The sequence below is a fragment of the Sorex araneus genome, chromosome 1, assembly GCF_027595985.1.
Source record: "Sorex araneus isolate mSorAra2 chromosome 1, mSorAra2.pri, whole genome shotgun sequence".
NCBI lineage: Eukaryota > Metazoa > Chordata > Mammalia > Eulipotyphla > Soricidae > Sorex > Sorex araneus.
Window position 1 is genome coordinate 427694944 of NC_073302.1, and position 15147 is coordinate 427710090.

General features: G+C 49.4%; 1 protein-coding gene across 1 annotated transcript in view; it reads left to right on the top strand.

Annotated features, from left to right (window-relative positions):
• The first annotated feature begins 14043 nt into the window (after positions 1-14043).
• The window catches only part of SMO (smoothened, frizzled class receptor), a 28199-nt gene continuing 27095 nt past the window's right edge, over positions 14044-15147 (top strand). Inside the window, exon 1 of the mRNA XM_004608268.2 lies at positions 14044-14888. Within this exon, the coding sequence (XP_004608325.2) occupies positions 14540-14888 (349 nt within the window). The 5' untranslated portion in view covers positions 14044-14539. The remainder of the gene's footprint in view (positions 14889-15147) is intronic.

Below are 15147 nucleotides of genomic sequence, written 5' to 3' on the forward strand. Positions count from 1 at the left end.
GTGTTACATAAATGGAACCTCGCAGTAGGTCTCCTTTTGAGATTTACTTTTTCTTTTCTAAAAAAAAATTTCTATCATTTCCTTAAGAGCCATCCTTATTATTTTGTGTCTAAATTGTTTCTCTTTCTGTCTATTTCTATTTGTGTCAAGAAGTCTTCTTTGGGGCTGGAGAGATAGCACAGCGGGTAGGGCGTTTGCCTTGCACGCGGCCGACCCGGGTTCAAATCCCAGCATCCCATATGGTCCCCTGAGCACGGCCAGGGGTAATTCCTGAGTGCAGAGCCAGGAGTAACCCCTGTGCATCGCCTGGTGTGACCCAAAAAGCAAAAAAAAAAAAAAAAAAAAAAAAGAAGTCTTCTTTGGTATAGGTGGACCACAGTTTAATAATCCACCATTAGGAGACTTTGGTTAATTTCCAGTTTTGCACTAACTGCAAATAAAACCGCCGGGAACATTCATGTACAAGTTCCTGCGTGAAAATAAGTCTTCATTTCTCTTGGCTTCAAGCCCAACCGTGTGATTACTGGGTTGTATGATAAGTGCATTATGGTTTGGGGTTTTTGTTTTCAGAAATGGGCAAACTGTTTTCCAGAGTGCTTATATTATTTTGGATTCTCCAGCAGTGTATGACTGATCCAGTTTCTCTATATCCTGGCCAACATTTGGAGTTAATCACTGTTTTTTTCATTCTGACCATTTTGATAAATATGTCCTGTTATCTCTTTGTGGTTTAATTTGCATTTTTCTAATGGCTAATGATGTTGAATGTACTCTCGCATTGTTTGTTTGCCACTGATATAGTCTCTTTGGTGAAATGTCTGTGCATGTCTTTTGCCCATTCCCAGAAGCGCTGGGGGCTGGGCGGCCGGGCCCTCGTTTATCCATCCACGAGTGCCGCCTGGGGTCTTTTTGCCTTGCCCCCACCCCCGCGCCGACCTCTAGGTGGGGTCCGGCCAGGGAGCCTGGAGGGACTCGCTGCCCGCTGGGGAGACGCATTCTGGTCCGCCCCGCGCCCGGTGTCTCCGAAGCCAGCCTCCCGCTCCAGCAGCCGCCTGGGGCCCGCAGCCAAAGTTTCGTTCCAGCTACTCAGAGAACAGAATGAAAGGGGGGGAGGAAACCATCACAAATTATAAAAAGAAAGTAATAAAGGCTTTTAATTTTTTTTCTGAGCCAGAAAGGTAAAAAAGGGGAACGCTTCCCCCACCCCCATTCAAGGCAAGCACCGTACACACTGTACTCTCTGCCCTCCTCTAACACCATTTACTTAAAGAGTTATCCCCCCTTCCACTGAATTCCTTTTGTGACTTTGTTAAAAATTAATTGTGGTCATTTATATATATATTTTGCATTTGGGGCCACACCCAGCTATGCTCGGGGGTTACTTCTGGCTCTGCACCCAGAAATTACTTCTGGCGGTGCTTGTGGGACCATATAGGATGCGGGGGATTCAACCCACGTTGCAGCATGCAAGGCAAATGCCCAACCTGCTGCACTATCACTCTGGCCCCAACTGTGGTCACTGTTCGGTTTCATTGTTTATCAAAGTGTCTCTATCTACCTGTACCACACTGTCTTGTTTCCTGTAGCCATATAGGAAGCTTTAATGTCAGGAAATGAAGTTACTTTATGGTCTTGACTCCTGGTTATTTGCTAGAGTCACAGAGAATGTGAATAGCAGTGGACAAATAGCAGTTTCTTTTCTAAATAAAGGATATATAGGTGCCATGTTTTGAAAGTGTGCGTTGAAGAACATAATTCCCTGTGGATTTTTCTCTTGTGTCTATGTGCAATAATTATGACTGATCCTTAAAACAAAACTTTTGCAATTTAAAAAAATTAAAGAAATGAGCAGACAAGGAGATCAGTCAAGGGGCTAGACTGCATCCTTTGCATGTGAGAGGCCTGGGTTTGATCTCTGCCCTACTTGGTCCCCCTGAGCACTGCCAGGAGCAGTTCCTGTCAGGTGGCCTGAGAGAACCAAACCAAACAAAAAGAATTGCGTTAAACTTAGTACAGCGGGTAGGGCATTTGCCTTGCACATAGCCAACCTAGCTTTGATTCCCAGCATCCCATATCGTCCCTCAAGCGCCGCCAGGAGTAATTCCTGAGTGGAGAGCCAGGAGTAACCCCTGACCATTGCCGGGTGTCACCCAACACACATACACACACACACACACACACACACATACACACACACACACCCCAACTTAGAGGTTTAGGACACCCAGTTCGGAGATATCTACATCTTTCTCTACATGGAGGCTTTCCATCTCTCCAAGAGTTTGCCTTTCCTTTCTTTTATCAGTATCTTATAATATTCATCATATACATCTTAGGCTTTTTCTGTTTGTTTGTTTCTTTGGGGCCACACCCGGAAGTGCACTGCAACTACTCCCACCTTGGTGATGGGTGTCATTCCTGGCCATATTTGGGGGATTCTCTGTGTGATGAGATACACTCCGGGAGTTTTGAACACATGTGTGACTCTGGTGTCTAGATATGGGCTGTCAGAGAGCTGGGCGCTGTCTTCTGGAGACACTTGTTGGAAGTGCCCTGCTGACAGATGATACTGGCTCAGACCAGCATGGCTCCTAGGGAAGCCAGGATGGGATGCTGGCATTTAGATGCGTTTCAAAGGGGTAGCTGATGTCAGGAGAGATGGAGTCATAAAATTTGCTTATAAATGGATAGACATGCGGAGTATCATGCTAAGTGAAATGAGTCAGAAAAAGAGGGACAGACATAGAAGGACTGCACTCATTTGTGGAGTATAGAATAACATCACATGAGGCTAACATCCAAGGGCAGTAGATAGATACAAGGGCCAGGAGGATTGCCCCATAGCTGGAGGCCTGCTTCATGAGCGAAGGGGAGAGGGTGATGGAATAGAGAAGGGATCACTAAGAAAATGATGACTGGGAGGAATCAGCCAGGATGGGAGATGTGTGTCGAAAGTAGATAATGGACCAAACATGATGACCTCTCAGTGTCTGTGTTGCAAGCCATAATGCCCAAAAGTAGAGAGAGAGTATGGGGAATATTGCCTACCGTGGAGGCAGGGGGAGGGTGGGAAAAGGGGTGTGTACCCGGGGATATTGGTGGTGGAGAATGTGTACTGGTGGAGGGATGGGTGTTTGATCATTGTGTGATTATAACCTAAACATGAAGGCTTGTAACTGTCTCACGGTAATTCAATATTTTTTTTTAAAAAAAGGGGGGGTAGCTGACAGGACATGCAACTTGATTGGGTGAGGAAACATTAGGGGGAAAAATCAAGTTAAGGATGACTCCAAGTTCTTAGCCCAAGCAGCTGGAGAAATATCACTGTCATTTACTGAGAAGAAAATGGCATTCTGTTGCATAAAACCAGAATTGTCATTGCCTGGAAAAGACCTGGCATCCATGTGCGACCACAGGTGAAGTGGGGTGCAGTTCCTTTTCTTTCCAGGAACTGCAAGGGCAGGAGAGAAAAGATGTTGGAGATGAGAGACAGGAAATGAAACTGACAGGAATTAAGCACTCAAGGACTAAACTTTTTTTTTTTTTTTGGTTTTTGGGTCACACCTGGCGATGCACAGGGGTTACTCCTGGCTCTGCACTCAGGAATTACTTCTGGCGGTGCTCAGGGGACCATATGGGATGCTGGGATTTGAACCCGGGTCGGCTGCGTGCAAGGCAAATGCCCTACCCGCTATGCTATATCACTCCAGCCCCCCCTTTTTTTTTTCCTTGTTTGGTTTTTGGGCCACATCCAGGAGTGCTCAGGGATCACTCCTGGCAGGGTTGGGGGACCTCATGGGGTGCCAGGGTTCCAACCCAGGTCATTCAGGTGCAAGGCAAGTGTCCTTGCTATACTATTCCCCTAGCCCCAGGGCCAAACTTTCTCAGTGTCACTTTATATCAATCTTTATTAGATTCCTAGAGCTAAGTAGTGATGTGCTTGATTTTCTGCCCTAGGCCTTCCTTTCCTTTTGCAGTTGTGACTTTGTTGATGGGGTGGTACACTTGCTTCTCGTGTGCTCACATGCCAGTCTGTGCTTTCGGGTAGTGCAATTCAGTGCTGACTGCTCTCAGCATGTGGGCAGGTGCCAGGGAGGAAACTGTGGCCTGGCACCTTCCCATTGAGCAACAGTCCCCCGGCCTGAGTCTTATAGCTTTTTAATGCAATAAGGAATATGTAAAGTAATGGTTACGGGGCTGGAGGAATAGCACAGCGGGGAGGGCATTTGCCTTGCATGCGGCCGACCCAGGTTCGATTCCCAGCATCCCATATGGTCCCCTGAGCACTGCCAGGGGTGATTCCTGAGTGCAGAGCCAGGAGTAACCCCTGTGCATCGCCTGGTGTGACCCAAAAAGCAAAAAATAAATAATAAATAAAGTAATGGTTACATTCCAGCTATTCACCTCTCAACTCAGTGGGATTACCTGCATTTATAGTGTTGTATATCCACCTCCATGCTCTCGCCCCCAGAATTTCATAGTCCTCTACCCTCTGGACTGCTTAGCAAACTATATTTCATATTTTGCCTTTATAAATGTGCCTATTGCAAGTTGCTCATGTAAGTGGAATCAAACCATTTGTCCTTTTATTTCTGGCTTACTTCACTGAGCACACTGTCTTACAGATTCACATTTGTAAAACAATTTGACCCTTTGTCAAATTTTCTTTTATTTGTTTTTTGGGCCACATCCGATGATGCTCAGGGGTTACTCCTGGCCCTGCACTTAGTAATTATTCTTGATAGTGCTCAGGGAACCGTATGGAAGGTTGGGGATACAACATGGATTGGCTTTGTGCGAGGCAAATACGTGCTGTATTATCTCTCTGGCCTATTTTTTATGGCCTAATAATATTCCTTTATGTGTATATTTATTTCACTTTTGTGGGTTTATTTTTTTAAGGATAATTTTTTATTTGCTTATTTTTTTTTCGTTTTGTTTTATGAGTCATATCTAGCACTGCTTGGGGTTTACTCCTGATTCTGTGCTCAGGGACCACTTCTGTGAGCTCTGGAGCCCAGATGGAGTGCTGGGGATTGAATACAGGTCAGCTTTATGCAGGGCAAATACCTACCCATTGTACTATTGCTCCAGCCCCAGGATAATTCTTTAACCAAAAAAAAAAAGTGGGGGTAGTTTTGGGCCATACTTGGCAATACTTGGGAGTAGCTACTCCCAGCTCTGGGCTCAGGGTTACTCCTGGTGGCAGTAGGAAGACCAGGCAGGGCTGGGGATTGAGCCAGAGTCAGCTGCATGCAAAGCCCTCAGTTCTTGTACTTTCTCTGGCCCGCCACATTTTGCTTAACCCGTCATCCATTGCTGCACTTGGCTTGCTTCTACCTCGTTCTTGACTACGGTGAGTAATGTTTCTGTGAATGTTCACTGGTGTTTGACTCCCCACTTTCAATTCTTATGGACATATTCCTGGGAGTGAAATTGATAGATAACATATTTATTGTTATTATATTACACATTTTCCTAACGATATTTTACTAGTCTATATTATCGTATGCTACTGATGATTATGTGTTTCTCACGGGGTTCTATGTTTAGCCTTGCAATAAAACACTAAATTTTTCCACAGCACTTGTACCATTTATAATTCCCAGTGGTGAGGCTGAAGAAATAATAAAACAGACTGACAGCATCCTTTGCATGTGGGAGGCCCCCTGGGAGTGACCCCTGGGCACTGAGCAGGGAGTAACCCCCAGCACCACAGGGTGTGGCCCCCAAAACAAAACAAAAACAAAAAGTAAAATCAAATATGGCCAAGCCCAAGGGTCCCAACATCTCTACATCCTTGCCAACACACGCCATTTTTCATATTTAGTTCTTTGTCTTGGTGCTGGAGGTCAAACCTAGGGCCTCATATGTGCAAGCATTGGCTTTCCCATCTCTGACTACTTTCTGTGTTCTACTTTTTAAAATTTTTGTTTTGTTTTGTTTTGTTTTGGGGTCACACCCGGCGATGCACAGGCATTGCTCCTGGTTCATGCACTCAGGAATTACTCCTGGCTATGCTTGGGGTACCCTATGGGATGCTGGGAATCAAACCTGGGTTGGCCACATGCAAGGCAAGCACCCTACCCGCTGTGCTACGGCTCCAGCCCCACTTTTTTTTTTCAAATTTTTTGATGTATGTTTTCTTGGGAGGACCTCTCCAGTGGTGCTGTGTTTGGTTTTGTTTTTTGAATAGCCATTCCCATAGTTGTGATGTGGCATCTCACTGTGGTTTTGATTGGCTTTTCCCTGATGTGTAATGGTGGTGGACATTTTTTCATGTGCTTATTGACCTTTTGGAGAAACATCTCAAGTCTTACCCCACCCTGCTCTGCTCTTCTTCCCTTTGTTGTTCTGGTTGTTCTGACCTTGGGTTGCACACATTTGATTTTTCGGTTTATTTTTGGTTTTATTTGGGGTTTTTTTGGGGGGGGTGGGGGAGATACTCAGCTGTGCTCAGGGCTTTCTCCTGGTGGGCTCTGAAGACCTTACAGCTTGCAGAGGGTTGAACCTGGGTCAGCTGCGCACAAGGCAAGCACCTGACCTGCTGTACCATCTCTCTGGCCCTCATATTTGGCACTCTGCGGTGGCACTAGGAATCCTGAAAGTCAGTGCTGCTGGGACCACACTTGGCATGTGAGGATGTCAGGGATGGAACTCTACCACTGAGCCCTCCCTGACCCCTATTTGAGTCTTTATTTTCATTCTAATCTTTTGCGTTTTGGTCATAAGTGGCTGTGACTGTGGCCGGGTGTCATTCCTGGTTCTATGCTCAGGGATCACTTCTTTTTTTTTTTAATTTTTAAAATTTTATTGAATCACCGTGAGATAATTATAAGCTTTCATGTTTGGGTTACAATCTCACAATGATCAAACACCCATCCCTCCACCAGTGCACATTCCCCACCACCAATATCCCTGGTATACCCCCCCCTTACCCACCCTCCCCCTGCCTTTAAGGCAGACAATATTCCCCATAGTCTCTCTCTACTTTTGGGCATTATAGCTTCCAACACAGACACTGAGAGGTCATCATGCTTGGTCCATTATCTACTTTCGGCATGCATCTCCCATCCCAACTGGTAGGGATCACTTCTTGACGTGTTTGAGGGACCATATGCAGAGTCCGGGATAGAACTGGGGTTCGCCATGTGCAAGGCAGACACCTTCTCTGCTGTACCATCTCTCCACCCTCACCCACTACACTGCTTTCAAGTTTTTTTTTCCCTATCAAATTGAGCAGTATTGTTATTGCCATTATTGAATTTTAGAAATTCTTTATAGATTCTGGATGTGAATCACTTATCAGACATATAACTTGCAAATATTTTCTCCCATTCTGTATATTGTTCTTTTCTGCTTTATTGATAGAATCCTTTATGTATACAAATCTTCATTTTGGATATGGTACAATTTATATTTTCTCTATTGCTTATGCTTTTGGTATCCTAGTCATGAATCACAAATCTGATGTCATACAGGCTTCTCCAGAGTTTTCTAAGCATTTTATTTAATTAATTTGGGGGGCCACACTCAGTGGTGCTCAGGGCTTACTGCTGGCTCTGTGGTCAGGGATCACTCCTAGCGGGGCTCAGGGGACCATATGGGGTACTAGAGATCAAACCTGGATTGGCCATATGTGAGGCAAGTGCCCTACTTACTCTGGTCCCCAAGCAAATGTCATTTTTTTTTGCTTTTTGGGTCACACCAGGCAATGCACAGGAGTTACTCCTGGCTCTGCACCCAGGAATGACTCCTGACGGTGCTCAGGGGACCATATGGGATGCTGGGAATCAAACCTGGGTCGGCCGTGTGCAAGGCAAACGCCCTACCTGCTGTGCTATTGCTCCAGCCCCGCAAATGTTATTCTTTTGCCAATAAAATGTCCAGTTGGGGCCCAGAGATAATTTAGGGATTAATGCACTTGCTCTGCATGCGACCAATCTCAGTTCAATCCCCAGCACTGTATAGGGTTCCCTGAGTGCCACCAGGAGTGATCCCTGAGCACAGAGTCAGAAGTTATCCCTGAAAACACTACTGAGTGGGAAACCTCCCCCAAAAAATATCCAGTTAGGGAGCCTAGGGATAGCTGAATGGTAGGACACCTGCCTTTCAGGTATGAAGTTTGATCCCTCGCCCCACCACATATACAGAATGCTAAAGAGTGCACTTCTGGTGGCCTTTGACCAAACTGTGTAAGTCTAGTCATCTCAGTAGTAGCAGCTACAAGGGGAATGAAAGGGGGAAAGCTCTACTTTCCCATCGGTGTTGAAAGACTGTCTTTACCACTGGGTGAACTTGGGGCCCATGTAGAAAATCCATTGGCCATTTATGTGAGGGTTTCATTTTAGACCTTTTATTCTATTACATTGGCCTATATGGCTATCCTTATAGCATCAGAGTGTTTTAATTTACATAAATTTGCAGTAATTCTAGAAACTGGGAGAGTAAGCTCTCCAATTGTACTCATCTTTTCCAAAATTATTTAGGCTATTTAGGACCAATTGCAACTCAATGTACTTGAGCAGTAGGAATGACTCAGGATTTATATGTAGTAGTGATTACAGTGTATCAAAAAAATGTAGGTAGTATTGACATCTTAAAAAAGTCTTCCTGCTCATGAACTCAGAATGCCTTTCCATTGATTTCAACCTTCGTTAATTTCTTTCAGCAATTTTTTTTCCTTTTTTGGGTCACATCCAGTGATGCTCAGGTGTTACTCCTGGTTCTGCACTCAGGAATCACTCCTGAAGGTTCTCTGGACATCAGATGCCAGGGATTGAACCCTGGTCAGCCACATGCAAGGCAAACACCCTACCCACTGTACTAACGCTCTAGCTCTCAGCAATTTTTATTTTATTTTTTATTTTTATTTATTTATGTTTTTGCTTTTTGGGCCATACCTGGCGATGCACAGGGGTTACTCCTAGCTCTGCACTCAGGAATTATCCCTGGCAGTGGTCAGGGAACCATATGGGATGCTGGGAATCGAACCCGGGTCAGCCACATGCAAGGCAAACGCCCTACCCGCTATGCTATTGCTCCAGCCCCTCTTTTACCTTCTTGATTAGCTTTTTTCCTAAGGTATTTGTTCTTTGTGATGCTTTGATTGAATTGTCATCTTGTCTCCTCAGGTTGCTTGTTGCTGCTATGTGGAAACAAAACTGGTGTTATCTCATTTGTGGATAACACAAGATGAAATAAAGACTCAGAACATGTTGTTCAAAAGTCCTTAGCTAGTAAGTTCCAGCTTAAGTCTCCATCTTGAAATCCATTGTGGTGCTTCTGAGATGGTCACTTATTTCTCCCCTTCCTTAGTGACCTTCTTCCTCTGGCTTGATGCTCTTAGTTGAAAATTAAAAATACCAGAAAAAGAAAGAGCTGGAGCATGACCAAAATAGACTCTAAGTTTTGGTGGGAGGTCAGAGAGATAGTATTGCAGGTAAGGTGCCTGTCTTGTATATGGGTGACCCGGGCCCTATCTCCAGCACCCCATATATTCCCCGATCCCTATAAGCAGAGACCCATGAGCATAGAGTCAGGAGTAAGCCCTGAACCCTTGAGCACTTCCATTTGTGGCTCAAACAACCAACACCCCCCCACAAAAAAAAAGAAGAAAGCTTTATATTGTGGCAGGTGCGATAACTGAGCACTAAGAAGGAAGCAAATTCTCAAGGGTCCTTGAAGTCCCTCTTCATTCTTTGAAATAGAAGGACCCAAGGCAGGTAGCAAGAAGTCAGCCTTGATTAGGTGACCTCAAAATGCCAAAAGATTGGATCAGAATGACTCAGAAATCAAGAAGCTACTTGTAGCAAAGCAATACATTGTCAAACCAGGATGCTGCCCGGGGCTTGTCAAAAGGACTGTGTTGGGACTTGTAGATGGCCCCAACTCTGAAGGGCCTTCAGGGGGGTGTTTCTGCTGCCTGCCACCAGGTTGGAAAGCAGGACTATGTTGGGTCACCAGCCTTGGCATGCCCGCAGAAGGGAAGACGTGCTTTCCCCATGTCCCTAAAGCCCATTCAGGAAGTGCTAGGAAATCTATTTTATTTTATTTTTGGTTTGGGGGCCACGCTCGACTCTGCTCGGGGGTTACTTCTGGCTCTGCACTTCAGCCATTACTCCTAGTGGTGCTCGAGGGGACCATACCTGGGATCAAATCCAGGTGAACCTTATGCAGGGTAAGCGCGCTACCCATTCTACTATCACTTTGGCCCACCACTAGAAAATCTAGATCCCACTGAACACTTCCTCTCCCAAACTTTCTGATGGAATTCCTGCATCTCCACTTTCTTCTGAGAATCTCACAAGCTTGTCTTTCCTTTATCCTTCCTTCCTTCCTTCCTTCCTTCCTTCCTTCCTTCCTTCCTTCCTTCCTTCCTTCCTTCCTTCCTTCCTTCCTTCCTTCCTTCCTTCCTTCCTTCCTCCCTCCCTCCCTTCTTTCCTTCTCTCCTTCCTTCCTTCCGTTCCTTCTCCCTCCCTCCTTTCCTCCTTTCCTTCCTTCCACCCTCCCTCTTTTTCCCCTCTCTTTTTGGGGGTCACACCTGCTAGTGCTCAGGTGCTACTCCAGAAACATTGCAGAAATGAGTGGGGGCGGGATATCATTCCTGGAGTACTCAAGGATCATGCTATGTTGGGGATCAAATCCAGGATGCCTATGTGCAAAGAATGTGCTCCAGTCCTTTCAACTGTCTCTATGGCCCTTGCTAATGTTTTTGTGCTTGTGATGAGCAAAAGTCACACATGGTTGTATCCTGGGGGGTTGTGGTGCAACTATGGAAGGGGTCACATAGCTGTGGTGCTCATAGGAGATTCACATTTTGGGACGGCATTAGGAATCTTAGTAGGGCGTTTGCCTTGAACCTGGTTTGATTCCCGCATTCCAAAGCACCACCTGGAGTGATTCCTGAGTGCAGAGTTAGGAGCAAACCCTGAGCTCTGCTGGGTTGGGCCCCAAACAACAACAACAACAATAACAATAACCTAAAAAAAAACCCCACTGTATGGGGCAGGAGAGACAGTACAGAAAGTCGGCCAACTGCCTTACCTGCAGGAGACCCAAGTTCAATCCCCGGCATCCCCAGTGGTTCCCTGAGCCTGCCAGGAGTAATCCCTGCGCACAGAACCAGGAGTAACCCCTGAGTACTGCTGGGCGTGGCCCCCAAAGCAAAATTAAAGTGCTTATGTGGGGCCTGGGAAATAGTTCAGAGGGCCGGAACACACACACTAGACCTTGTATTCCATTCCTGAACTGCTTGGCCCTCTGAATGACCCCCCCACAACACTCTCTCCAGCCCCCACACAAGTACTTTAAACATGGCTAGTTACAATTGCCAGTGAGGAGGGCATGGATGCACTCTCAGGGTTTTCTTGTTCCTTCCTGCCTCTCTTCAAGCCCAGCAAAACTCCCAGAAAGGAATGCACACACACACACATACACACACAGAGACAGAGAGAGAGACAGAGAGAGAGAGACAGAGAGAGAATTAGAACATCCCCTCCCGCTTCCTGAAGGAAAGAGGAGGGGGCCAAAGAGATCGTCCAATGGGTTTCATATGCGTATACAGCTTGGTATAGCTGGTTGCTGAGCCAAAAGTAGCCCCGAACACTGCTGGGTGTGACTCCAAAACCAAAGCCCAACAGTAACATTAATATAGTTGCCAAAAGCAAAGAGCATTCTGGCTGAAGACAACACCTTGGCATCTTCTCAGCCCCCTGCACCCCAATTTTCAGTGCAAAGGTACTGCATTACAATAGCCCGAGTCTTCTTACCTCCTAAGACATCCCAGACAAAGAATGGTGGAACCTTCTCCGGTGAAGAATGGCTAACATTTTTATGTAGACTGATAAGGGACGGCCCAAGTCTCTGTAGTTTCCGCCCTCGTCCATGGATTACTGAGAAAATTCCACAGGGCATCAAAGCTGCCAACATAGAAAATAAGTGAAGAAAGTTCACAAAGAAAAATAACAGTGTGGTAGCAGGCAACTTTCTCTGTACCTCCCACATGGCACATATTATAACAGCCATTTCATTTATATTACAGAAAAATAATAATGGAAGTAGGTCGTGATGTTTCAAATGATTTTCCCAGGGCCAGAAAGTATTGGGATTAAGGAATTTACCTTGTATGTGGCCAACCCTGATTTGATCAGATCACTAAGTGCTGCTGGCTATGGCACCCCCCCAATAAATAAAAATAAAAATATTTTTCTAATGGAAATAATATGCCCTGATCATATAGTCGATTTCTAATTTCCCCATAAATCACCAGCAGCTTCCTTCCACCAGTCTCTTCCTCTAGCTTCTTGCCCTGCAAACCATCCCCGCCTTCCTAATGAATGTTTCCACAAGGATCACGCCTTTGCTTAAAGGTTTACTCTGTTCCCCAATGCCAGTATACTCAAACCTTAATTCCTCTGCGCATTGTTCAAAGCTTCTTAGCCATCAGTTTTCCTCATTTGTCCTGATTGCCAGACTCGGCATGCTCTGAGCTGTATCATAATTTCCTTCACTGGAAACGCGAACTCTGCTCCCCGCTGCTTGCTAACTTCTCCTACTCACGCTTCAGGGCTGGATTCAAATCTCACCTCATTCACTGCTTCTCTTTCTATCGATTCTTTGGGCATACTCCCTGTCCATCTGCGGTGGGCAAGGCCCTTCATGAGCAGGTCACTGAAACCAAGGCTTTGTGGAACAGAGACTGGGAAAAGGTCCCTCCCCTGGAGAAAGGGATGTTGTTGCCTTGGCAAAGATGTCTTATTAAGTCACCGAAGCCAGCCGTGTTTTCAGAGTAAAATAGTAAAATAGTAAAAGTCCCTAAGATCTTCCAAGGAGGATGCTTGGTAAGGATGCTTACCAGAAGACCACACTGGGTGCTAAGATTTCAGAAAGAGTTCCTATGTGGAATTCAAGTCTCTTGATCTGGTTGTCTCTTTCTGTTTTGGGGTCACATCTGGCTCTGCTCAGGGGTTACTCCTGGCTCTGCACTCAGGAATTACTTCTGGTGGTGCTGGGGGAGGGGGAGTGGGGGGAACCATTTGGGAAGTTGAAACTTGAACCTGGGCCGCCCTACCCACTGTTCTATCTCTCCAGCCCCTCTCCTTGATATCTGGACTGAAATGCAAAAGCTATTTTGTTTTTGAAAGCCAGGCCAAACCGCTCAGGATGACTCCACTTGGCCTAGTCAGAAGGACTGGGGAGAGACCGGCAAGACAGCTAGACTGCCTTCTGGGTGTGGGGTGTGCTTGCTCATTGATGCCAGCCCACTCTCTCCTGGCCGGATCCTGGGGATATAAATGACGACTCCTGTAGGGGCCGGCTGGAGAGCCAGGAGGGCAGTCAGGCCTTAGGCAGGGCAAGTGCCAGGCGAGGCGGTGGGTGGCAGAGAATCCCCCAGGCCAGCACCCCCCCGCAGTCAGCTGGCCCTCTCCGAGCAACTTTAGGTTCTCGGGGCCTGCTGCCGGAAACCATAGCGCAGACAGCACATATTTTGTGGCAATAAGGCTGGTGGCTGGCACCGTTGGTTCCCAGCCACCTGCTTCTACAGGTAACAGTAGCCGGAGCAGCTGCCAGGAGAGACCCCGGTGGGGCTGCAGGACCCCCGACGGGAAGGAGTTAGAGGAGCACGAGGCCGCGGGACAAGTCAGAAGACTTCAGCGCCAAGCAGAGAGGCCGGCGGGATGCCGCGGGGAGCCCGGCGTGGGATGGAGTCGAGGCACCCCTCGTCTTCTCCTGCCGCAAACCCTCCACCGTGCTCTCCCGCCGACGACCGAGTCCATCCACTCTCGGCGCTCCGGGCCACGATTTCCACCGACCTGAGCCCCGACGGCTCGGGGGGCGGCGGCGGCCGAGGTCACCCGAGCCCCCTCGCCCGGGCCCCTTCGGGCGCCCCGAAAGCCTCCGAAGCTCGCGCTCCTCCTCTCTCCATCCCCTCCCCTCCCCTCCCCTCCTCGGCCGGTCCCTCCCCCAGCGGCGGCGCAGGGGGGGCCGGGCTTGGCTCGGGGAGGCCCGTGCATTCCACTGAGCCGAGCGAGCTCGAGCAACAAAGGAGCCGGGTCGTCGGCGGGGAGGAGAAGCGGGGGGCTGCAGCGCGCTGGGCGAAGCGGGCGGCGGGGCGGCGGGCTGGCGCGGGGGCGGAGCCGGGGGACCTGGTTCTGCACCCCGGGGCCCGCGCCTGACCCCCACCGCGGGGCCGGGGGATGGTTTTAATGTGGGGAGAGGGCATGGGACTGGAGATGGGGGGCCCAGGGGGCTCCCGGGGCTGAAGAGCGCCGGGATCGCCTGGCGCGGAGAGTAGGAGACCGTGAGTCCCGGCCGGGGCCGCCGCCGCCCCGATGGGGCCCGGGTGCCCAAGTTCGCAAAGTTGGCGGCCGAGGGCCCGGGGCGCGCGCAGCGTCCGGGGGGACCCGGCACGGGACTCGCGGGGCGCACAGGTCGCCTGAGCCGCCTCGGCGGCCCCCGAGGGTTGCGCGCGTGGCTCGGGGGGCTCCGGGAAGCGGCCGGGGGCGCGGGGGCTTCTGCTGAGTTGGCGGGTTTGGCCATGGCCGCTGCCCGCCTCGCCCGGGGGCCGACGCGCCAGCTCGCCGTGGGGTCGCCCCTGCTGCTGCTGCTCCTGCTGCTGCTGCTCGGGGGTCCGGGCCCGGGGGCGGCCCTGAGCGGGAACGAGACGGGGCCTGGGCCGCGGGCCGCCGAGGCGAGCGCCAGAAGGAGCGCGGCGGGGACCGGCCCTCCGCCGCTGCTCAGCCACTGCGGCCGCGCCGCCCAGTGCGAGCCGCTGCGCTACAACGTGTGCCTGGGCTCGGCGCTGCCCTACGCCGCCACCTCCACGCTGCTGGCCGGGGACTCGGACTCCCAGGAGGAGGCGCACGGCAAGCTCGTGCTCTGGTCGGGTAAGCGCGCGGGCGCGGGCGCGGGGCGCGCGGAGTCGGCGCCGGCCCGTGCACGGGGCCGGGGTGAGGCCCCACCCCCACCCCCGCCCACCAAGCCAGAAACTTTGGGGTCTCGCTGCTGCGAGCTAGAGAGGACCCTCGGGGTCGTGGGGGGGGGGGACGCGGGGGGATGAGGAACGGGAGGAAGGTGGCGAGGCCAGGCACAAAGGGCCTCCTGAGCTGGGTGGGTGCGGAGAGGAGGCAGCTGGGTGAAAAGGGG